The following is a 25,259-nucleotide window of genomic DNA, read 5'->3' on the forward strand; positions in this document are numbered from 1 at the left end:
TACTACATAAGCTATGGTTGGTTGCCTGTCTTTTTCATTGGGCAATCTAGGTGGAGAAACCTGCCCCTCTGGAACCAGCCACTCTACTAGAAGAGTGCAAACAGCCTTGGTGAGGTCATGCAACAATTTTTAACATACCTGCTTAGACATGGTGCGTGCAGGTTTGTTCATGTGTTAATGCCTGTTGTATGACTAACCTGATGTCAGCAGAGGAACTGCAGAGCATGTGGCAATGAGATGCTTATTCAACAGGTTTTCGTGTCTGGGTGGTGAATAATTGGGGCGAGCCACTCTGCCATATCATGGTGAGGGAGACATTAGGTAGGAAACTAGTAACATAACTTTGGAGTTTTAAGGCGAGTTCAGATTTTCTTTAATAATGTGGGGGTTTGGTGGTTTTGTTTTCCACATGAAGGAACCAAACCACTCAGTGAATTGATGTAGACAGAATAGAGACTGCTGATTAGAAGTCAGGAAAACGAGGGACTTCCAAAAATGACTGCAAAGGTGGGTAGGGGGAGATTTCAGAGAATTCTTAAAGCCAAAGATGCAGTGTCAAGTGGTGCTGATAGGTTAGATAGGAGATTATAAGGTTGATCACTATCTATAGTAATACTGAGGTCAAGGACAGAAAAGGTTAGTGGAGAGAGCGCCTAAGACCCAAACAGAGTGGGCTTCCAAGAAAGTGGGGAACTAGTTGAAAGGTTTGTTTTCAGGATGTGTGTGTCTAAGTGTGTGTGTGTGTGTGTGTGTGTGTGTGTGTGTGTGTGTGTGTGTGCAGCTTTGGTTTGCTGTTTGCTGAAAGAAATATAACAGCATGTTTAGACAAATTTAGAAATTTTTTTGTTTGTTTTATAGTGTCAAAATTATCCAAGAAGTTTAGGAGAATCCTGAAAATCAAACCCAAATGCATCCTTCATTAAACAGCCTCAGATGAGGATCTTACCTTCTATGAAGAGCCTGTCCTTTACTGGTTCCTATTTACCAACTTCAGGCCTTGATTCTGATTCTGATCCAGGTAGGCTTTAGTCACACTCAAAAAGACCAGAGACCACTATCATGAATAGCTCCTGTTTCAGTTCTTAGAAAAGGGAATAATCTGAATGAGGCATGTACCACCCACAACCAGAAGGAATGACTGAGCTTATTTGATTGATAACACTAACATTCTCTTTCTCATGTAATCCATCACATATATCACAGTAGTTAAGTGTCAAAAAATTCTGATATGGACTATCCCGTTGTAGAGAAAGTAAAGGAAACTTTATTAGTTGAAGTACTTGGAACTTCAAGTGATGAAGGTGTTGTTAGACTCTTTATCACCCATTCTCTTAATGCTCCTCTAACTCTAACTCAGTATTCCACAGGAATAACCAAGTCAATGACCTTAATGTTGGACATGAAAACAGAAAACAGTATTCACATGGTTGACGGGTTTTCCTTAATTGGTGAGCTCTTCCAGTGATTTTCAAAACATCTGAAAACTATTTAACTCACACAACTCACAGAAACTTTTTAAATTACATGTGGTAAACCTTGTTAATGCATGGCATATAATCTTGTGTGATGTGTGGTAAACTTTTCCCTTTCCACTCAGGCCCTCCAATCCCATCTACATCTCAAAGGCCTCTAGAAAAATGGCTTCATAATTTATCTTTTTGCTGAAACACCATGTAAAGTAGCATTAGCCCCCCAAATCATATACTTAATAACTATCGTAAGCATTTTTGGTAACTCAGGAACACTTATGTAGACTTGACGTGTTTCCTCATGTTCAGAATGTTGACTATATATTTGAACAACATGAAGTTCAAATTATTTAAAGATGAGAAATGTACTTATGCAAAGTAACATGCATAGGTAGCCTTAATCAAGGCTGGAAACTTTTTTCTTCGAAGACTATTTGGACACATAAACCATAATCCAAGGGCCACATAATAGAGATGGGCTAATAGGCAGCTAATAAGCACACATACATGTAGTCACATCCCAGGGCCAGACCGCGATACCTGGGCCTTGTAGGGCCCACAGGCAAAAGTTCTCCATCCCTGCCTTAAGTCATAGCCCTGGACTATGACTTAATACACTTCTCAGAACTAGCTAGAATTTCACCCTGTGGCCTCCAACAGGAAGTAGGCACAATATGGAGTACACTAGCAAGTGGTTTTCCAGTATTAGAGGTTAGGGTTACTTTACCATCAGTAGCACCTGAAGACCTTTCTGAGATCATAGAAATGTTTTATACCCACACTGTCCAACAACATTGTCACCAGCCACACGGAGCTCTTGACACACGACCATTTGTCTCATGTAACTGGGGATCTTTTAATTTCAAGTGCAGATAGCTTCAGGTTATCACACATGGCTACTAGTGGGTAGAACACTACTGTTACATTCTCTGGCTGTGGCAACTTTCAATGAACACAAAACACTGGATACTGGATTTTCATACCATAATAAAAATAAAATATTGAATTGTTGTTGAATTTTTATATCATAAGACAATTTATGTATATGTATTTACCATCTGCAGAAAATAGGGAGACATACATCAAGATGTATGTATGTACGCACTGCACACAATCTGTAAGGCTTTATCCCAAGCTAATAATTAGTTATCACTGAAAAAAGGAAATGGGAAACTAGAAATCAGTTTAGAGCATCTTATCTCCAGATCAGTTTGAACTGCTTAACTTCGAATTATGTAAACATTTCATAGTAGCAAATATAATATTTAGAAAATTTTAAATTAATACTAATTTCATAGTATTCTTTCCTATATGATTCAAACCAGTGACTCAGAGTTGAAGGAAATATCTCCCAGCTATGTCTTGAAAAGTAGCCTGTAATACTTGAACATAAATCTCAGAAGTAACAGAATTCCTTCACTTCCATAAATGTCAATGTCTCACTCAAAATCCATATTCCTCCTTTTCTAAGTAGGCCAAATCAGATCCAGCTAGTTCTACCAAGTTCATTTTAATTCAAATTAATTCAAGTTCAAGTTAATTCATTTGCTTATTTTATAATAAATACTTCTTCACACTTTCTATACCATGTTAATTATCCTGGGCTTATCAGCTCAGTAATGTCAAACCTCTTAAGTTCAATTTCTAATTCTGTCCCTTCCCAGCTGTGTTCTCAAGAACAATTATATACATATAATATCTGTATATAGCATATATATGTGCATGTATACATGTTTCCTATTTGCCAAAAAGTGACAGCTCCTACCTACTTCATTTGTTCTTAAATACGTTAATATACATAAAATAGTACCTGGCACTAAGAACTCAAATTATTCTGTTGATGGCTATTATAATAAAAATAGGGATGCTTTTACTTTTAAGACTATTTAAAAACCTCTATAAGCACTTAAAAACACAGGCACAATTTACATTTTGCTATGTATTTTCTAAACTGTAGTGATTCTATTTTTCAATATGTTTTGATCTGAGGACAAGAACTAAATCCTCTCAAAAGACCAAATTACTTTGAATAATTACTTTTGCTAAGTTTATTGTGAAGTAAAATAGTAAAGGAAGTAACAAAAGAACTTCCCACAGGATTAGCAGAGAATTCAACTTGAGTCCCAGTACAGACTAGCTGAAGATAGTCGCTTTTTGGTGTTATACATTTTATTTCCTCCCTCTACCTATACAATATAGATAAATCACAAAAGAAATAAACTAATGTTTAATTTACTTTTGCCAAAATGTACTGATAATACATATTACTAAGAAATACAACTTTTTAGATTTACACTTGTACAAAACACTTTACCTAACAAACTATTAGTAATAGTTCCTTTATACTGAAAAGTTAATATAAAATAATTAAAAATTGTTACATACCAGGAACCTTACAAACAAGCACACTCTATAACAAACTGCTCATAAATACAGATAGTGTATTTAAGGTAAAATCCATCAGATCAGAATTGTTTTTTAGCACGTTAAATACAGAATTATTTATGTTCAACAGACTTTCATTTAACAGGGAAAAATACCTCTACTGAGTAAACTGCTCTTATTTACATGATATTGCTAAGGGGAAGAAAGCATCCTGTAGGATCAGGATCATCTTAATTTGTCAGTGAAATCAGACAAATTAGTACAATGCAATAGGAACAAAAATTTTCTTTTTCCACAAAAAACAAGTCTAAAAATGCTAGTAAGCTGAAATGCAAATATAAAGGTTGCCAAACCAATCTTCTATATAAATGCCTTCCAAAGTTCTATTTCAGAGTCAGAAATGAGGGATTTAGGGAGAGAATCTTTGAATCAACATTTTACCTTCAATTCTTTGCTTCACTGACTTTTGACAGTTTGGCAAATTGGGGGTCATCACATTTAAAGGAAATGCCAAAGCTTGACAAATGCAATCTAAGAAAGACAGTATAAATTCGAAATGCCTATGCAATTTGCTTTAGTTTCGAACATTCTACCTCAAAAAAAGTTGTCTTATTTCAAACTTAAGCCATTTTCTTTTAATGGCATAATTTTAGGGGCCCAAACAATAGCACAGTGGTAGGGAGCTTGCCTCTCACAGGACTGACCCAGGGTTCGATTCCCTGCATTCCATATAGACCCCAAGCACAGTCATTGTGCACACACAAGTTAATTCCTGAGTGCAGAACCAGAAGTAACCACTGAGCATCACCGAATATGGCCCAGAAACAAATTTTTTAAAAAAAACTTAAGTCATTTTCTTTTGATAGTATAATGTATAATTTCCGCCAAAAAAAGGCATTATTCAAATTTTGAGATAACTTGAGGTAACATTAAAATCACATTTCCCAAATTCAAATCGAATGCCATTGTCATTCTAGGTTATAGTGTGTGTGTGTGTGTGTGTGTGTGTGTGTGTGTGTGTAAGGGGGGGTTGGGGAGAAGGTTGTTTAGGAGTTCATAGACATGAACTGCTTCTGAAAACGTTCGGAAAATTTCCAATCTTATCCAATCTCCGTTTCCTCAGCATATGTTCAATAATCACTTTGGGGCTGTATACAGCTGACTTCCAGTACAGTTCATTAAAAACAGGTTCTTCATCCTTCCACTGCCTTGGTTCTGGAAAACTGCTAAGGGACATGATGGGGCTGCCGCTTACAGCTGGTTTGGGATCCAGTCAGAGAAACAAATCCACTTCCCTATTCCAAGTTACTCCGAGGAGTTGGGATATCTTCTCTGCCCACTGCTTTTGAGAGAGAAACCATTTGCCTTGAAAACTGTATCAAAATATAAAGATTCAAAAACTGTGTGTCAGGGCAAGATAAAGTAAGATGCACTAACTGAGGGAGAGGCAAACAAAAAGAATTCTGAAGGATGCACTGTTCGTCGACTTTGACAGAAGACAGCCCAGCACCAGGGCACTTGTCCTGCATGTGTCAGGAGACCCGGGATTGATTCTGGTGCGGGCAGGCAGGGGAAAGAGTAGAGAAACACAGAAAGACGGCTCAAATCCCTGGTTTCTGAAGTTCAAATTTCACGGTAATATAAAAGAAAGAGGGTGGGTGGGAGGGCAGATCCTGCTTCCATAGAAACACTCAAATTCCTAGATATGCTGTTCTTCCTTATGCCAAATTTTACAAAATAAGTGCAGAACAGGGCAGGGAAGGAATAATGGGATCATAAGCCTTCAATTAATTTTTGGGTATAGGTCTGAACTAAGTAAAAATCTGATTCCTTTTATAAAGTGAAACAAAATAGCTTTTATTCAAAGAAATTTAAAGAGCTAGGAGGAGATGGCGAGAACACGGGCTTCTCCAGGGGAAAAAGCCTCAACATCAGATTCTTGAGACTCAATGAAGTATCAGGAATTGGCCTCTTTTGGGAAGTCTTACAACCAAAGCTACTATTTAGAATAACTTCTGCACATCCACGTTGAGATACTTTTTATAATGAGCTAATTATTCTTGTCTAGCTATGAGAAATTTTTCAGAATAATTTTACTAGGAGGAAACTGAATATAATTTGGTACCTTCCCATATGGCAGTGACAGAGAATAACAAATGGCAGGTGGAAAGGGAAAGGTTGGGAATAAATTAAAATGGGGGGGTGGGGGGGTGTTATTTTTTAAATTAGGGGTGAAGAATCTGAAATCATAACAAGTTGTACCTAACAATTTTATATCTTAAAAAATAAAGCTGGAATGTTATTTTAATTAGAATGTACAGCAAGCAAAATGTTATGCAATGGTAAAAAGTATATACATGAATGCAGATTTTCCAGTAAAGTAAATGACATTTCTGGATGAAAAATTACCATTACAAACCCTTTAATCAAATGTTTATTTTTGTTTCCACCATTACAATTCGCTGAATTAATAAACTTCAAACTAAGTTTCCAGGTAGTGAGGCCTCTAGGTAGGCAGATCCCTGGCCAAGCACTCGCTGCCCCATCTAGAGCTGACGGCTCTCGCACGGACCACACTCACAGCTACCGGAACAAGTTAAAGTGCCGGTGAGTGGTTCAGATGGAGACAGAGCTGTCATTTCCTGCTGCATTTTCAATTACGGGACTGTATCTTGTTTCACCTTGATAACTGATGAAGCTGTTTATATAAATGCTAAAGCCATACATTATGCTAAGTGCCCGTTCAGAACAGCAGGATGCTCCGTTACAGACACACTTTGACTGTGATGTTACACAGAACATGACCACAAGTTTCTGCATGAGAATGACCTTTCTTTCTTTTAAAGCAAGAAATATCCTGTAGTTCAGATTTACATAAGTAGTGCCTCTTTTTAAATAAATTAAACACAAAAAGCCATTCATTCTGTCTGTAAAATCATAAATATTTCTAGCCCAATTTATAAAATGTTTCAATGCTTACAAATGTATTTTCTCCTAGCAAACACCCACTATGGAACTAAAGCCAGTTTTAAAAAAAGACAAAAAAAACAAAAACAAAAAAACACAACAACCACCAGAAAAGTAAGTCACTCCTGACTCATGAAAAACATAGAGAGTTACTTTACCATTACAAAAACGAAACCAAATTAGGGGGAAAGGCAAAGGGCAGGTCAGAAACACGACAAAATGGGAAACCTGAGAGAATGGACTGAAATGTTTCCTTCCAACTCGGTAAACTAAGCCATTTCTGGAATGAACATTTCTGGATAACTAGGTAAGGAGAATTGTTGAGGGCAAAATCATAAGTTCGGTAGAATCATTTCTCTGGGTCTAGAAGGAAGGACATATTCTGAAACAGAGTGCTTAAAAACCAGGACTGAGAATTCGCCAGAATGCTCTGAGATGGGCAGGCTTTAGTAGCCACACAATTAAAAATCAAAATCCCACGGCTATGCTGCTTCTGTTTGTCATTGTGGGGAAGGAAACATGATTGCATGGTACAGCACACCCTGACTGGCAAAAGTTAGAGATCAGGGACAACGGAAGTTAACTAAAAGCTTTCCTACTGGAACGTAGAAACATGATTTCCACACTGATTTAACTTGAAATATGTCAGTTTAGAAATAAGAAGTGGCTTTAGTTCTGCGGACTGTTGAATGGACCTTTATACAAAATATTTCCCATCTTTGAAAAAAAAAAAAGGCTTCAGAACAGCACTGACACCCTCAGCAGGCCCCAGCAGGCTCGCCCCACGCCCAACGCTCCTTCCATTGTGCTTCAATGCCGTCAAATCTATAAGATCTCCAAATCAACATGTCGAACTTCAGGATTTCGTTCCTGGAAGGGGAAAAAAAAATCACCACATTACTCACATAACAGAAAAACTGCGGTTTCCTTATATGCCTTCACATCACTAAAGCACTGAAAACACAGGTCAAGCTGTCTTGGCAGCATCTATAAGCACATTTACAGAAGGAAAGATAGGGCCGATGGACGCGCAGACGCGTTGTGAGCAGTCCCACCTTCCTGAGTTCATTTTCTTTTTTTTTCTTTTTTCTTTATTTTTGCTTTTTGGGTCACACCCGGCGATGCACAGGGGTTACTCCTGGCGGTGCACAGGGGACCATATGAGATGCTGGGAATCGAACCCGGGTCGGTTGCGTGCAAGGCAAACGCCCTACCCACTGTGCTATCTCTCCAGCCCCGAGTTCATTTTCATGTTCTTTAATAGACAAGTTCCCAGTGGTCTCGCTCATATGTGGAGTATGAAGAAATAAAACAAGAAATTCCGACAGTCCTCAGTGGAAAACAGGGTAAACCCTGAAGTATGGCAACAGAACTGTGGGAGCAAAAAATAGGTGAGGGGAGGACAAGGGACCTAGGGACAATAACAGGATCCTGGCACTTTGGTGGTGGACATGGTGTGCCATCACTGTAAGTATACAGAATTATGTGCTATTTTTTTTTTTAAAAAAAGATACGTTTTTGAAAAGAAGCCAGATACAGATGGAAAATAAGGAGAACTTAAATTTTAATTGTTTTGCTTTCATAGGCTATGTAAAGATGATTGACAGGGCCAGAGAGATAGTACAGGGGTTAAGGGACTCGCCTTGCACAGGACCAACTTGGGTTCAATCCTTGGCACTACCGACAGTAGTGCCTGAACACCACCAGGAGTGATCCCTGAGCGCCACCAGATGCATCCCAAGCTTCAACCACAAAAAAAAATAATTGTTCTTGACACCGAACTTTCGTAAGTTTAATGCCCTTGATCTGATGAAGGTTGATTAACAAAATTTTAAATGCATCAGTAAAAAAAAAAAAAGATGTATAAGATGCAAACTTTTTTCAATTCATCAATTGCAATTCCCTTGATAAAGCAGTAAGAGAACATTCTTTTCCTAGGCCACCTCAGTCTCAGCAAAATGACTCTGAAAATGGAACCATTAAGAGCTGCTCCAGTCCATCTTCATATTCTTGCTTCTTGTGACCAACCCAGACCCTCTGTAAAATACCAAGCCTCTGCTTACTCTGCACAAGTAACACAGACCTTCTTGCTATCGACAATCAGACCTTTACTTTTCATTTCTGGAATGCTCAATATCTGATCATCATTATATTTGAGCCACACCTGGCTGCACTCGGGGCTTACTCCTCGGCTCTGTGCTCAGAGATCATTCCTGGGCTGGCAAGGTGAACGAAACACCTTACCAGGTGTACTATCTCTCTCCCCCAAGAACACTCGCTATCTTTAAGAGAAAAATAATGGTCCTATGACATAATTCTTTTCCTGAAAGCCTCCCCATGGCTCTAAGAAAGGAAGAGACTCTCTGTCCGTGGCCATCTCCTCCCAGAGTCCCTTACTGCTCCTGCACTTGGAACTTCCTAAGGCTTCCAAGAAAGGCTCTCAGGAAATTCTAGGCTGGGTTCACGTGAGCAAATTCAAGCATTTGAAGCTAATGGCGCAGAGGGTTTTTTAGGGAGGGCCCAAGAGTTTCTTAGGGATGAAACAGAAGTTGCAACTCAGAAGATGAGCCTTTTGGTCAGAGAACGGGCAGAGGAAGCCAGAAATACTAGGTCCAGCACAGATGTTGACCGAGCCCATGTGCTGCTGCGTGTGGTGCCCAAGCATGTATGCTGCCCACATCTCCCCTTCTGAGATGTGTATTTTCCTGACTAATGCTGGGGATGTATATTGGGGCTACCTCTCTACTCTGCAGAAGCCCATGTTCTCTCGTTCTCTCGTTTTCTCTCTCTCTCTCTCTTTCTGTCTCTGTCTCTCTCTCTCTCCCTCTCTCTCTCTCTCTCCCTCTCTCTCATTTCTCTTTGCCCCCTTCCTCAACCACCACCACAGCTCCTCAGAACATCCAAATGAAAAAAAGAAACACTAGATCCAAGAGAACAGGACAAGTCATTTATGTGCCTCATATATAGCACAGCGGTAGGGCGTTTGCCTTGCACGCAGCCAACATGGCCGACCCGAGTTCGATTCCTCCGCCCCTCTCGGAGAGCCCGGCAAGCTACCGAGAGTATCTCGCCCGCACGGCAGAGCCTGGCAAGCTCCCCGTGACGTATTCGATATGCCAGACACAGTAACAACAAAGTCTCCAATGGAGACGTTACTGGGCCCGCTCAAGCAAATCGACGAACAACGGGAGGGCATTTACCTTTACCTTTCTCTATCTGAGAGCAAAAGTAACCTTCCCAGCAAGGGCAATGGAAAGCAAATACGCAATGACCAAGAGCAGCACCCTGGAAAGCACAGAACCAGGACCAGGATCTCTGAAATACCAACTTGCAGACCAGTCTCTGTCCTAAGACTCATTTTGTAAAGGAGGATGCAAAATAAATTCAGATAAGTCATTGAAACTGCTGCACGTGTACACAGTCTTGAGGCAGGCAATGTGTTGGGAAGTAGAGACTATTAAGACATTGTTCCTGACTCCGAGAGGCTGAGTCAGGGAGATGAGTACAGACATAACCACCCACAGGTTACATCTCTATAGCTGGGACACAGAAATTCAAAATGGGAAAATCTCTCTGCAGAAACAGGTATTAGGAGCAAAGTCTGGGTGATAAATAACTTCAGGAGTTGATGGGGTCTGAGCAGTTAGTAAGTTACTCCCAAAGATCAATGGACCAGATAAAGCTATGGAAAGTAAATTCCAACCCGAGATCAGATGAGCACCAAGGGGGAACTGGATAAGGCTGTCAAAAACAGGATCTGAGGGACTGTCGATACAGGATCGAAAAGCGGGGGAAGGGCTTGCCGAAAATAACTTTGAGAAAGTTATCTGTAACTATGGGAAACTAGAGCAGGGTGTACCCAACACCTAATGCATTAATCACTCCATGTGCTTTGATGCATGCTGTATATAAGCGTTCATGTGAATGAGGCTTGGAACTCGGTTTTCATGGTATTTGCCAGATCAAGTCTGCTTCTCCCTGTTATCTCTTAAGTGTCAGCTGGTCAAATTTTGGTAACATACAATAAGGTCATAGTTAACACATCCCATGAGCATTCACTCTTGTGTCATACTGTGCTCAGTGTGGGAATCCTCCCAATAACATAGTGATTTCCATTTTACATAAGGGGGGGAAACCAAAGTGGGAAGAAATAAGCCTGTCAATTCAGTGACTTGAGTCAAATGAAACTGCCTGTTTGACAGTTTCACAAGGGATTAGGTGACAGAGCCAGGATATGTTTCAGGCCTGGTTCTACACCCACCGCTCCCTGGACACCTATTACAATGCACTAAATAATAACCCCAGGAATAAAAGGGTGAGAAGGATGACCTCACTGAGACACAGAGCCTAAGTCATATGAGAGAGAGAGAGAGAGAGAGAGAGAGAGAGAGAGAGAGAATGTGTGTGTGTGTGTGTGTGTGTGTGTGTGTGTGTGTGTGTGTGTGTTGGAGGGAAAGGAGGGGTCCAGCTAGAAGAGACAGCATGAGCAAGGTGTGTTGTTAAAGAGAGACTGCAGAAAGGGCCAGACATTACAGGCAGAGGACCCGCTGGGGACAGGCAAGCTAACTTTAATGAACTTCAATTCAAAACAACAAAATGATATTTCCACTACATGTTCACTCTATGCCAGACACTAAGTATGCAACGAGTATAGAAAATAAATATCACCTGCATATAATGAAGTTACGTCTAGTGAGAACTATAGGTTAAAAAAGCAGGCAGTCAAAAGGCATGTGAAAAAAATGCTCTACATCACTAATCATCAGGGAGATGCAAATCAAACCAACAATAAGATATCATCTCACATCACTGAGACTGGCACACCTCAAAAAGACCAAGAACAACCAGTGCTGGTGTAGATGTAGGGAGAAAAGGACTCTCTTTCATTGTTGGTGGGAATGTCAACTGGTCCAGCCTTTTTGGAAAACAATATGGGCATTGCTTCAAAAACGAGAAACTGAGTTTCCATATGACCCAGCATTACCACTTCCGGGAATATATCCCTGGCGTACAATAAAAGCACAGTGGAAATGATCTGCACCTGTATGTTCATTGCAACATTGTTCACAATAGCCAGAATCTGGAAATAACCCGAGTGCCCGAGAACTGACGACTGGTTAAAGAAACTTTGGTACATCTACACAATAGAATACTATGCAGCTATTACGAAAGATGAAGTCATGAAATTTGCTTGTAAGTGGATGGACATGGAGAGTATCATGCTAAGTGAAAAGAGTCAGAAAGAGAGGGACAGACATAGAATGACTGCACTCATTTGTGGAATATAAAATATCATAATATGAGACTAATACCCAAGGACAGTAGAGACAGGGCCAGGGTGACTGCCCCATGATTGGAAGCCTGACTCATGAGATGCGTGAGAAGGCAGCTGGGATAGAGAAGGGATCACTAAGTCAATGATGGTTGGAGGGATCTTTCCGGATGGGAGATGTGTGCTGAAAGTAGATAAGAGGATCAAACATGATGGCCTGTCATTGTCTGTAGTGCAAACCATAATGCCCATAAGAAGAGAGAAAGAGGGAAACGGTCTGCCATAGAGGCAGGAGGAAGGTAAAGGTGGAGGGGGTGGGGGAAGGGATACTGGGGACATTGGTGGTAGAAAATGTACAATGGTGTAGGGATGGGTGTTTGATCACTGCATGACTGAAACTCAAACATGAAAGCTTTGTAAGTGTAGCTCAAGGTGTTTCAATAAAAAAGAAAGCAGGTAGTGACACTGTTCAAAACCTAGCCAAGGAAAGTGCATTTCTCCCATACATGCATGAGTACACATAGGAATGATACTGAATTAGGGGGAATTACAAGTACAATAAAATGTAATATAATGAGTCTATTAAAATGGCAGACAGGAAAGAACATATATAATAATCAAATCATACTAACAAAGAATAAACAATGTTTTTTGTTTTGGGATCATGACCGATGGTACTCAGGGCCTACTCCTGGCTCTGAGCTCAGGGATCAATCCTGGCAGGGCTCAGGAGACCATAGAGGGATGCCAGGGATCAAAGCCAGGTCAACTCTGTGCAAGGAAAGCATCTTACGGAAGTCCTATCTATCCAGTCCTAGAAAAAACAATGTTTAAATTAGGAGGAATTTAAAGGATTTTATGTAGAATATGGCAATAAACACAAAAGAGATACTTAAGTATTAAAAACTGGTTATGGGGCTGGAGCAATAGCACAGCGGGTAGGGCGTTTGCCTTGTACGTGGGTAACCCGGGTACAATTCCCAGCATCCCATATGGTCCTCTGAGCACCGCCAAGGGTAATTCCTGAGTGCAGAGCCAGGAGTAACCCCTGTGCATTGCCAGATATGAACCAAAAAGCAAGAAAAAAAAGAAAAAAAACCTGGTTATTTCTGAAGAGTGTATATATATATTATATATATACACCATAAGGTGCTTTATATATATATTTGAGTATATATATTTATATATATGGGTATATATATAAATATGAATATTTATATATATGAGTATATATATTCTCAAACCCATACATACATGAGTTAAGAATATAATCCGGCCGTTCACGGGGATGGCTGCAACCGGCCAGAACAGCCCCGGTCCCAGCAGTGCCAGAACGATCGTAAGACTCAGCTGCGGGGCTGATGCAAGGGATGGGGCCGTTCGTCTGCGCCTGGGGTCTGGAGACGGAGCTCCACCGAGCCTCAGAGAGAGGCTTTGATGATCGACATGAAGAAATTATGCCTCCCACTCCGCGTCATAAAAGAATCATGAGAAGCTCCCTCTCGATCCCGGAGGAAAAGAAAAAAGAAAAAACAGGTTCCAAAAAGAGCCGAGAGCACCGGCAAGTTCCAGATGGAGTAGGCGCCGCATCCCGCCTCCCCCAGATGGAACCCTGGTGACCAGAAGCCTCTACAAACACAGCTCGAGTATGTGGGAACGAGGACTTTTTCTCAAATCTGCCGGACTACACTTCCCAGGTAACCTCTGATTCCGGAAGTCACGCCCACAGCCCGCCCCCCAGCGCCATCTTTGAAGCATTCAGAATAAGAGAAGGAACACATGGAGGGTGCGGGATCCCGGAGGAAAAGAAAAAAGAAAAAACAGGTTCCAAAAAGAGCCGAGAGCACCGGCAAGTTCCAGATGGAGTAGGCGCCGCATCCCTCCTCCCCCAGATGGAACCCTAGTGACCAGAAGCCTCTACAAACACAGCTCGAGTATGTGGGAACGAGGACTTTTTCTCAAAACCGCACGGCCGCTTACGCGGCCGCGCGACATCTCTCTATATACAAAGTGATCAATGAGAAGTAAACCACCCAATCTTTCTCCCTGAAAATCAGAGTTAAGTTTGGAGCATGGCCACAGCCCCAGAAACACAAGGACTTAATGCAGAAACCAGCAGCTTGGAGCAGAAAAGTGAAAGGACTATGTGTTAATCCAGGCCATCAAGTCTGCCGGAGGGGAAAGGGTGTTGCCCCATTCTCCCTCTCTTCTCTGGAGAGAAGGATGGCGGCCGCATGGGAGCCATGTGGACAGCAGGTATGAGCCGGGGGTGTGGGGGCGACTGAGACCTCATGGGAAGGGGGGCGTTCCGGTCCGTCCTTCACGCCCTACCGAGGTCACCAGTTGCCCCCCACGAGCAGCTCTCCAGCACGGCCACAGCCCCAGAAGCACAAGGGCTTAATGCAGAACCCAGCAGCTTGGAGCAGAAAAGTGAAAGGACTATGCGTTAATCCAGGCAATCATTTCTGCCCAGAGGGGAAAGGGTGTTGCTCCCTTCCGCCCTCCTCCCTCTGGAAAGAAAGATGGCGGCCACATGGGAGCCTTGTGGACAGCAGGTATGAGCCGGGGGTGTGGGGGCGACTAAAACCTCATGGGAAGAGGGGCGTTCTGGTCCGTCCTTCACACCCTACCGAGGTCACCAGTTGCCCCCCACGAGCGGCTCCCCAGCACGGCCACGGTCCCAGAAGCACAAGGACTTAATGCAGAACCCGGCAGCTTGGAGCAGAAAAGTGAAAGGACTATGCGTTAATCCAGGCCATCAAGTCTGCCGGAGGGGAAAGGGTGTTGCCCCATTCGCCCTCTCTTGTCTGGAAAGAAGGATGGCGGCCACATGGGAGCCTTGTGGACAGCAGGTATGAGCCGGGGGTGTGGGGGCGACTAAAACCTCATGGGAAGGGGGGCGTTCCGGTCCGTCCTTCACGCCCTACCGAGGTCACCAGTTGCCCCCCACGAGCGGCTCTCCAGCACGGCCACAGCCCCAGAAGCACAAGGGCTTAATGCAGAACCCAGCAGCTTGGAGCAAAAAAGTGAAAGGACTATGCATTAATCCAGGCAATCATTTCTGCCCAGAGGGGAAAGGGTGTTGCTCCCTTCCGCCCTCCTCTCTCTGGAAAGAAAGATGGCGGCCACATGGGAGCCTTGTGGACAGCAGGTATGAGCCAGGGGTGTGGGGGCGACTAAAATCTCATGGGAAGGGGGGCGTTCCAGTCCGTCCTTCACGCCCTACCGAGGTCACCAGTCACCCCTCACGAGCGGCTCTCCAGCACGGCCACGGCCCCAGAAGCACAAGGACTTAATGCAGAACCCAGCAGCTTGGAGCAGAAAAGTGAACGGACTATGCGTTGATCCAGCCCATCAAGTCTGCCAGAGGGGAAAGGGTGTTGCCCCATTCGCCCTCTCCTCCCTGGAAAGAAAGATGGCGGCCACATGGGAGCCTTGTGGACAGCAGGTATGAGCCGGGAGTGTGGGGGCGACTAAAACCTCATGGGAAGGGGGGTGTTCCGGTCCGTCCTTCACGCCCTACCGAGGTCACCAGTTGCCCCCCACGAGCGGCTCTCCAGCACGGCCACAGCCCCAGAAGCGCAAGGGCTTAATGCAGAACCCAGCAGCTTGGAGCAGAAAAGTGAAAGGACTATGCATTAATCCAGGCAATCATTTCTGCCCAGAGGGGAAAGGGTGTTGCTCCCTTCCGCCCTCCTCCCTCTGGAAAGAAAGATGGCGGCCACATGGGGGCCTTGTGGACAGCAGGTATGAGCCGGGGGTGTGGGGGCGACTAAAACCTCATGGGAAGGGGGGCGTTCTGGTCCGTCCTTCACGCCCTACCGAGGTCACCAGTTGCCCCCCACGAGCGGCTCTCCAGCACAGCCACAGTCCCAGAAGCACAAGGACTTAATGCAGAACCCAGCAGCTTGGAGCAGAAAAGTGAACGGACTATGCATTGATCCAGGCCATCAAGTCTGCCGGAGGGGAAAGGGTGTTGCCCCATTCGCCCTCTCCTCTCTGGAAAGAAAGATGGCGGCCACATGGGAGCCTTGTGGACAGCAGGTATGAGCCGGGAGTGTGGGGGCGACTAAAACCTCATGGGAAGGGGGGCGTTTCGGTCCGCCCTTCACGCCCTACCGAGGCCACCAGTTGCCCCCCACGAGCGGCTCTCCAGCACGGCCACAGCCCCAGAAGCACAATGACCTAATGCAGAACCCAGCAGCTTGGAGCAGAAAAGTGAAAGGACTATGTGTTAATCCAGGCAATCATTTCTGCCCAGAGGGGAAAGGGTGTTGCTCCTTTCTGCCCTCCTCCCTCTGGAAAGAAAGATGGCGGCCACATGGGAGCCTTGTGGACAGCAGGTATGAGCCGGGGGTGTGGGGGCGACTAAAACCTCATGGGAAGGGGGGCGTTCTGGTCCGTCCTTCATGCCCTACTGAGGTCACCAGTCACCCCCCGCGAGCGGCTCTCCAGCACGGCCACGGCCCCAGAAGCACAAGGACTTAATGCAGAACCCAGCAGCTTGGAGCAGAAAAGTGAACGGACTATGCATTGATCCAGGCCATCAAGTCTGCCGGAGGGGAAAGGGTGTTGCCCCATTCGCCCTCTCCTCTCTGGAAAGAAAGATGGCGGCCACATGGGAGCCTTGTGGACAGCAGGTATGAGCCGGGAGTGTGGGGGCGACTAAAACCTCATGGGAAGGGGGGCGTTTCGCTCCGCCCTTCACGCCCTACCGAGGCCACCGGTTGCCCCCCGCGAGCGGCTCTCCAGCACGGCCAGGACTCCAGAACACAGAAACCAATTTCTTAACTACCTGACTTTCAATAGAAATACTTCCAGGGTCAATAGGTAAAAGAGCAGAAATCCAAAACCAACATTTAATTCTTGAACCCAGCCGTAGAAAGCAAATCACTTCACAATGCTTTTTCAGCAAGTCTGATTTGGGGGGGGGGGGTAAACTCTAAATAATAGTGGTGAATCTTTTATTGAAACAATGAATCTAATCAAAGCAGATAGAGTGTTAACTAGAATTCATCTGCCTCACAGGGATGGGGAGGGGTGGGGGGTGGGGTTTTATTGGGGTTCTTCATGGTAAAAAATAAGTATTGGTAAAGGGAAATGTGTTTGATATTTGCATGACTGAGACATAAACCTGAAAGCTTTGTAACCTTTCCCACAGTGATTCAATAAATTAATAAAAATTAAAAAAAAAAAAAAAAAAGAATATAGTCCACTGGACACCTCACAACTTTGGGGAGGTGGGAAATTTGGACTGATTCAGTGGTGCTCAAAGATCACTCATGGCTCTGTGCTGAGGGATCGCTCATAGCAGTTTCTCAGGGAACCATGGTTGCTGGTGTTGGTTGCAGGCATGGCTGTGCCTTCTTAATCCCTGTACTATTTTTCTGGCCCCCTCCACTACTTACTAAATTGAGAACAAATAACTTCTTAAAGGTTATATACTTTGTAGTTCTATTTTGACTTTCTAAACTTAATGCGTTATTCGGTAATAAAATCAGTAAGGGAAGGAAAACTTTGTGAGATTCTGATTATAGTTAGGATTAATAATTTTTAATTTTTTTGAAATAAACATATCCTTTAAACATTTGGTAACTTATGAAAAGAATCCATCATAAAATAAAAGCTGGTCCTAACAGTGGAGCTGAACTCCCGCTAGAGCATTCCACTCAATGTGCACTGAGATTTTTCTTGTCACTAGCATTCAAGTAACTAAGGGCACTTTTCTCAGATTCTCCTGTGAGCACAGTTATGGGAAGCCACCAAACATGGAGGACACTTTTTTTTCTATGTTGTATTTTACACTCTTCCCCACAGATTATAGACATAATCTCTTAAAATGTAGATGGCATAAAAAGATTTCCCAAAGGAGAAATGAATGTTACCTTCCCATTTCAATCTACCCTTATATATTGCCATACAACTGGAAACGTTTTAACTGGAAAGTCTAGGATTATTGTACACAGGGGCCAGAGCGAGGCGAGCAGGACAGACTGGAGTGCATGCTTGTATTCAGGAGCCCAGGTTCAACCCCTGCTACTGCACAGTCCCTCAAACACTGCTGAGAGTGACCCCAAGTAGAAAGCTAGGAATACATTTCCTATGCAAGAAGGGATGGACAAAACAAAAAAGATAGTATCATATGTTAATAACAACAACTAAAGAAAAAAGAATATTAATATACTATGCTCTCTCTACCAAACTTCTAAAATATATTCAATATACAGACACACAATATTCTTGAATGAATAAATAAAAGAACTAGGACTAATGCCCCTCATTTTTTTTCCTTAAGTATTTGGGGCACACTCAGTGGGACTCAGGGTTGCTGCCTATCATTTAATTTTTATTTCCTCATTCAACAAATAGATATTGATCCATAATATCTCAGTCACTGTTCAATGCAACTGAAATAATTAACATTCTACTTGATTTTAGTCCAACACTCATAATACAACAATTTACCTAAGAGATAATAACCAAATTATGTATTTTGTAATGCTGTACATCCATGGTTAAGTAATTGCTACAGGAGGAAAGAGAGTAAAGGAAAGATGATTTGCCAAGAGCATTTTAAGGAATTTACAAGTGCTGTAGCATCTTTCCTTAAAATTAATTTCCAAAAGAATTACTTCCTCCCAGCACAAAAACCTTCATGTAAGAGAACAGTCTACCCATAGCAACAGAACACACAAGAATTTTAATAGTTCAAAGAACTTCAAAATAAGAACAGATTTTAGTTCACATTTCTAATAAGAAACTTTATATTACTAAAATCTTCACACAGAATCAGATGAGCTGTAAGTCACAAATATCACCTATTCTAGTATGCAGAAAGACCTTACTCAATATGAGTCAATACAACTAACAGGATTTGTGCAGAATTTTATCAGAGTAAGAATTTCCACAGTAATTTAATAACTATTAAAATTTAAAATTAAAGCAATTATGCTTAGATGCCAAAAAGGAAGAAATAGGCTAGTGTACTGAGTTTTACTTTACAAAAGAAAATCATCTCATTTTCATGCAAGGAAGAAAAATTATATCCATGTATTCTCATATTCTCTTGGGTTTGGTACCTCACTATAAAGACCTTTCTTCCTGTCTTGAAATTAAGTCTGTCTTAATACTGTAGTCAAGATGTTCTCACGTGAAAGTGCAGGTTAAATCTAACTTACCGGTGTAAAGGTATTATTATATAAATCACTACACCATGAGATGGTTCAAGTTCTTATTTTCTTTTAAAGCAAAAAATCAGCCAAATAAAAACCGATTCATTTTAGTGGAACAAGAGTAAATGCTGTTGAGAATGACCAATTTATCTTAAATCTGGCTTCTGACTTTCTATTCAAGTGTGAAACAAAACAAAGATTTATTTTTAAAATGCATTATTTCCCTTGCCAGGGAATTAAAAGCAGATTGACTAGAAAACCAAAAAGTATTCAATTTGCATATCATCCTGCACAAAAATAATAATCTCACATTTTACTTACTTAGACCTCAAAAATCACTGGATCCTAAGACCTGGGGAACGACAAGGTGTCAAAACTACTTTCATAATAACTCTATGATGTCCTCTGCCTTTTGAGACTATGCTGACATTTCCTCTGCTATTGCAGGAAGCAATGGTGAATAGAACTACTGGGAACTTTGCGTAATACAAGGAAGCACTGTGCTCCCATTGTTCATCGATCTGCTCGGGCGGGCCCAGTAATATCTCCATTGTGAGACTTGTTGTTACTGTGTTCGGCATATCAAATACGTCACAGGTAGCTTGCCAGGCTTTGCCATGTGGGCAAGATACTCTCGGTAGCTTGCCGGGCTCTCCGAGAGGGGCAGAGGAATCGAACTTGGGTCGGCCACATGGGCTGCATGCAAGGCAAACACCCTACCCAAACGCCCTACCGCTGTGCTATCGCTCCAGCGAATACAAGGAAAAGGGAGAGAGGGAGGGAGGGAGAGAGAGAGAGAGAGAGAGAGAGAGAGCGAGAGAGAGAGAGAGAGAGAGAACAGATTACTGTTACTACAAGGTGGGGGGGGGGGGCGGGGAATCTAGTTTCGCTTTAAAGTGTTCTTCACGGAGTAGGAAAGGCACTGATGTATTTAACCTCAACCCTAAGGACAGTTTGAAGGCATTCTGTGACAAAAATGGGTGCATGAAGCCCTCCACTTCCTACTGAAGTCTGACGTGTCACAAGGAAACACACCTGCCTGAGTGGTGAGTGGCGTAGGAGGCCTTTTTAGTGAACACCACTTTGCCCTGAAAGAATAACACACTCTTGGGGCTGGAGTGATAACACAGTGGGTAGGCATTTGCCTTGCAGGAGGTCGACCCGGGTTTGATTTCCAGTATCCCATATGGTCCCCTGAGCACCACCAGGAGTGATTCCTGAGTACCGAGCCAGGAGTAACTAACTCCTCAGGAGTTACTCAGGAGTAACGCCTGAGTTGGGTGTAACCCAAAAAGAAAAAAAAAAAAACAAAAACACTCTTGGTATTCAAATGAGTTATTTGACAAGCATCTTCTTTAAAATAAAAAAAAAATTGCTGCTACTTCAAGAAAAATAATAATAGTTGGCAGTAAAATGCATGTTTTCAAGTGAAAATCACAAGACTAGAACGTTTATCCTTGAACAAGAGCCTTAGAGTTTCCCAACTGTGCAATAAAACCTCATCTGAAGGCAACACATTCAGAGTACAAATTCAATCAACAGTTATTTCACAAGTGCTCAACTACAACGTTACAGAATTATGTACTGGTAAAAGACCCATTTAGACCACATACAGCTAGTGGCACAAGAGGATGGGGTTGGGGAGCCATGGACCACCGTGGGACCACATTCTTCAGTACTCAGGGAGCCACACAGTGCAGGGGATAGAAGCCCGGGCCTTACCACATAATCTACCATTTAACTGGCTCCCTGGCCCAGACTAATAGATTTTAATCCTAATCTCTATTTTAACATAGAGAATCAACTATATCTAAAGAGAGGTCTGGTGTCTGAGCTATCAGGAGATAATTTTTAGGCTCATGAATTGTCCTGCCCAATAATCACAACTTTGTTTACGCTGGCCACAAAGCATCTGCTCTATCTCCAGAATAAAAAGGTGTCAACTTTTTCCTCAGAGAGCTGGAAACAAAAGGTCAGTCATTCGGGCAGAGGACTGTGGAGTTTCAGTAAAATCTCTGGATACCAAAAATTCATTTGAACCTCCTTGGTCAAAAATATTCCATGTAAATTACCACACATGGTTGTCTAGAGAGAAACACACCGTAACTCCATGGGAGCAGGTAACTGAATTTTCATGTCTGAACTCTGCCCATGAACCTCCTTCCCTGGTTGGCTTTAATCTGCATCCTTTTGTGTAATAAGCCTTAATCATGAATATCAAAGGATTCACACACCTAGCTCTGTGAGTCCGAGTGACTTACCATTCCTAAGGTTGTCTTTAGGAACCCTTTAAAAATTGCAAATGCTGTTAGAAATGATGATGGTCTTATGCCCATGCATGCTTCACAGTTTATAAAAATATCACTGGTGTGGCTTCAGAGTCCACACTGCAACAAAGGTAAGAGGCTACCAATTGTTGGTTTTTGTTGTAATAGCAAAAGAGACCTTCACAATGATCTCAGAAGACTAAGGGTACTTAAAAAGACTCTTCCTGTTCTTTATATTCGTAAGTCAAAAGAAGGCATGGCAACAAAATGAAGAAACAAAGAGGGCATGTAATTGTCTTCAAGTTTTGTAAAAAAGGCAAAACAATAACACTCACTGGGGCTGGACCAACAGTACACAATAGTACAGCGGATAGGGCATTTGCCTTGCATGGGGGCGACCCAGGTTCGATTCCCAGCATCCCAGATGGTCCCCTGAGCACCGCCAAGAATAATTCCTGAGTGCATGAGCCAGGAGTAACCCCTGTGCATCACCAGGTGTGACCCAAAAAGCCAAAAAAAAATCCACACACAAAAAAATCCACAGCAACACTAATTGTTTTTCATTTTGAAAAACAGCTATCTTACATTGAAGCATTGAAGTATTATTCATATTAACATATGTCGTTTTATTGTGTTTTACAGAATAAAATGTACTTTATGATTTGGTAAAATAACTATAACTTAAAAGATCTTTGGACCCTCTTCTTTGTTTTGTTCTGTTTTGGTTTTGGGGCCACACACAACAATACTTGGAGGTTAGTCCTGGCTCAGGCTTGGGTTGCTCCTGGTGGTGCTCAAGGGTCCAGGCGGTGCCAGAGACAGAAACCAGGGTCTCCTGCATGCAAAGCATGTGCTCAAACCAGTGGGCCTCTCCATGCTTAATACCAAAATATTTGACAAATATTCATTTAGAAACTTCAGAAACTGTGCTTGATGAACTAAAGCCCGTGAACTAAAAAATTAACCTTAATATCACCTTATTAGAAATGTTATTATGAGCTCGATCTAGAATCTAGATTATGAAAGATAATGAAACAGTGGTAGAAATATTTCTCTTCAGTTTTTGTTTCCCTTATTTTTTAACAAAGCTAAAGAATAGTTAACACCAGTTGAAGGAAAATACACTGTCATCAATAAGCCATATATATTAATGATCACTTACAAGTTTTGTTCACTGCAAAGAAATAAAACTCAAGGGTCACTTAATGTATGAAAACAATTAGGCACTTAAAAGTATTTTGAATAAATAAATCAGATGTACGAAAAGCTAGATGTGTACTTAAATGTACAATCAAGTTCAATTTATTTCTAACTTTTGATCAAAGTCTAAACTCGAGAAACTTATGGACTATTCATTTAAAAATTAATAAGATTTGTGGAGAGATAGTACAGCAGGTAGGACGCTTGCTTATGCATGGCTAACTCAGGTTTGACTCAGCTCCCCATATAGTCCCTGGAGCCCTGCCAGGGCTGATCCCTGAAAAGAGAGACAGGAGTGTGGCCTTAAAACCCAAAACTAATTAATTCTTTTAAAAATGCGGATCAGAGAGGCATCAGCATCCCTGGTTCAAATCCATGGCATTATAGATGATTCCCTGTATAGTAAAAGGGTCACTCCTGAGCACAGAGTCAGGAATAGCTCCTGATCACCCCAGGTACAGCTCAAGTCAGGCCCCCCACCCCCACCTCCAGTCCACTCCCTACTCCCCCACACACATACTCCCCACACACACCACAGACAAAGCAGAATCATAAAAACAACCTAACTGCTGCCAGGTGCAGCCCTGGTAACCTCCAGCACCACAAAGAAAGCTGGGCACTGACCCTGCAGGCCTGCACCTTTGGGCCAAGTACCACCAGCAATGTTATCTGGGCAGCCCAAGCACCAATGGACGTGGTTCTAAACTTTACAAAATGTCTTAGCCCTTTGACTACTTTAGAAACTAAACTATCAGAATAGCGGTTAGAGGCAGAGTTTAGTGTTCAAGTCCTAACTCCTCTACTTTCTCAGGAAAATGAGAAATAAACCTAATTATTTCCTCACCCAGTTATTTTCTTACCCATGATTACCAATACTACTGTGAGGTAACTGAGGAGAATATGTGATTCAATCAGCAGAGTGTCTGACATGGAATATGCACTCCAAAAAAATAGCTGACCTAAGTATTATGAATACATCTTACTTTCAGTTCTTTCTCAAGTCTATCCACTTCAGCTCCTAAAGTATCAATAATATTTTCTCCATGTTTCAGCATGAAAGTCTCTAGTTCTTCGGGAGTTTTTACTTCTTGTATTTCCTACAACAAAATGAAAGCAGAAAAACAAACACATATTTTAAACATCATAGGGAGTGATTGATCCCTTAGAGCAGAACCAGGAGTAACCCCTGAGCATAGGTGTGATTCAAACACTAATAAATAAATAAGCAAAATTTAAAAAACTGATGCAAGAAAAAATTAAACAGGTATATCACAAAATTTGTGGGGAAAAGAATGAATTATTATAATTAGTGCCAGAGCTATTCTAAGAGAAAAAGAAAATATTAAATTCCTAACTCAGATAAATTTAACAAACAATTCTAAATGAATTAAAACCTAATGATAGAAAATAAACCATAATATTTTTGGAAGAGAAAAAAACACTTTATAATAATGAGATAAAAAATGTGAAGAAACATAATAAAAAGCACAGCAAAAATGGTGATAAATTTAAATTAAAAAACACATTAAATCTTCTGTACAACAAAGTGAAATGTTAGTTCATAAAGCTGAAAAAGATATTTGCTAAAGAAGAATTAAGTACCCAGCATGTGAAAAATGTTCATAGATTTTTCAGAATAACTAAACAAACCAGGGGCTGAAACAACAGTACAGTGGGTAGGGCATGTCGCCAACCCGGGTTCAATCCCTGGCATCCCATATGGTTCCCAGAGCACTGCCAGGAGTAATTCCTGAGTGCAGAGCAGGAGTAACCCCTAAGCAACGCTGGGTATGATGCAAGAGAGGAAAAAAAAAGAGAGAGAGAGACATTCCCAATTGTTGATAAACAACAATGCTTCCTAACTGACCTCACTGTTACCAGGAAAATCTATATTAAAAAATAATACACCATTTCACATTTATCATGATGCTCTGCCAATACTACCTAGAAAAAATGTGAAACAGAAACTTAATAATAAAAGTTAAATTGACACACTTTGAAGTCAAGTTAACCAATTTATAGGAAAGCTGAAGATACATCTATTCAATGACCCCTTATTTTACATTTATATGTATTAGTGTAAAAATTCTTGCACATGCAAAAAAAGAAACTTGAAAGAGAATGTTATAATTTCTAATAGTTTAATAAACAATATAAATGCCCACCAGCTAAAGAGTGGATTAAAAACCTATAGCAGGGCTGGAGTGATAGCACAGCAGGTAGGGTGTTTGCCTTGCATACGGCTGACCCGGCTTTAATGCCTGGCATCCCATATGGTTCCCTGAACAATGCCAGAAGTGATTCCTGAGTGCAGAGACAGGAGTAACCCCTGTGCATCACCAGGTGTGACCCAAAAAGCAAAAAAAACCTGTAGCAGTCACAATATGGAATGTTATATAGAAAAAATAATAACTAAAGATATATTGAACAACATTTAAAAAAAATCCTCAAAAACATGATGCCAAGCTAACTACAGAGAATCAAATAGTATGATGTCATTTAAATCAATTTTTAAACACCTAAAAAT

At 41.9% G+C, this 25,259-nt stretch overlaps 1 protein-coding gene across 1 annotated transcript in view; it reads right to left on the reverse strand.

Annotated features, from left to right (window-relative positions):
- Window positions 1-3,493: 3,493 nt before the first annotated feature.
- SLC30A9 (solute carrier family 30 member 9) overlaps window positions 3,494-25,259 on the reverse strand; it is a 68,788-nt gene continuing 47,022 nt past the window's right edge. Inside the window, exons 17-18 of the mRNA XM_056125539.1 lie at window positions 23,716-23,829; window positions 3,494-7,691 (exon numbers count right to left, since the gene is read on the reverse strand). Of these exons, the coding sequence (XP_055981514.1) occupies window positions 7,647-7,691; window positions 23,716-23,829 (159 nt within the window). The 3' untranslated portion in view covers window positions 3,494-7,646. The remainder of the gene's footprint in view (window positions 7,692-23,715; window positions 23,830-25,259) is intronic.

This window comes from Sorex fumeus, unplaced genomic scaffold, assembly GCF_029834395.1.
Source record: "Sorex fumeus unplaced genomic scaffold, SorFum_2.1 ptg000055l, whole genome shotgun sequence".
In the NCBI taxonomy this organism is placed as follows: Eukaryota; Metazoa; Chordata; class Mammalia; order Eulipotyphla; family Soricidae; genus Sorex; species Sorex fumeus.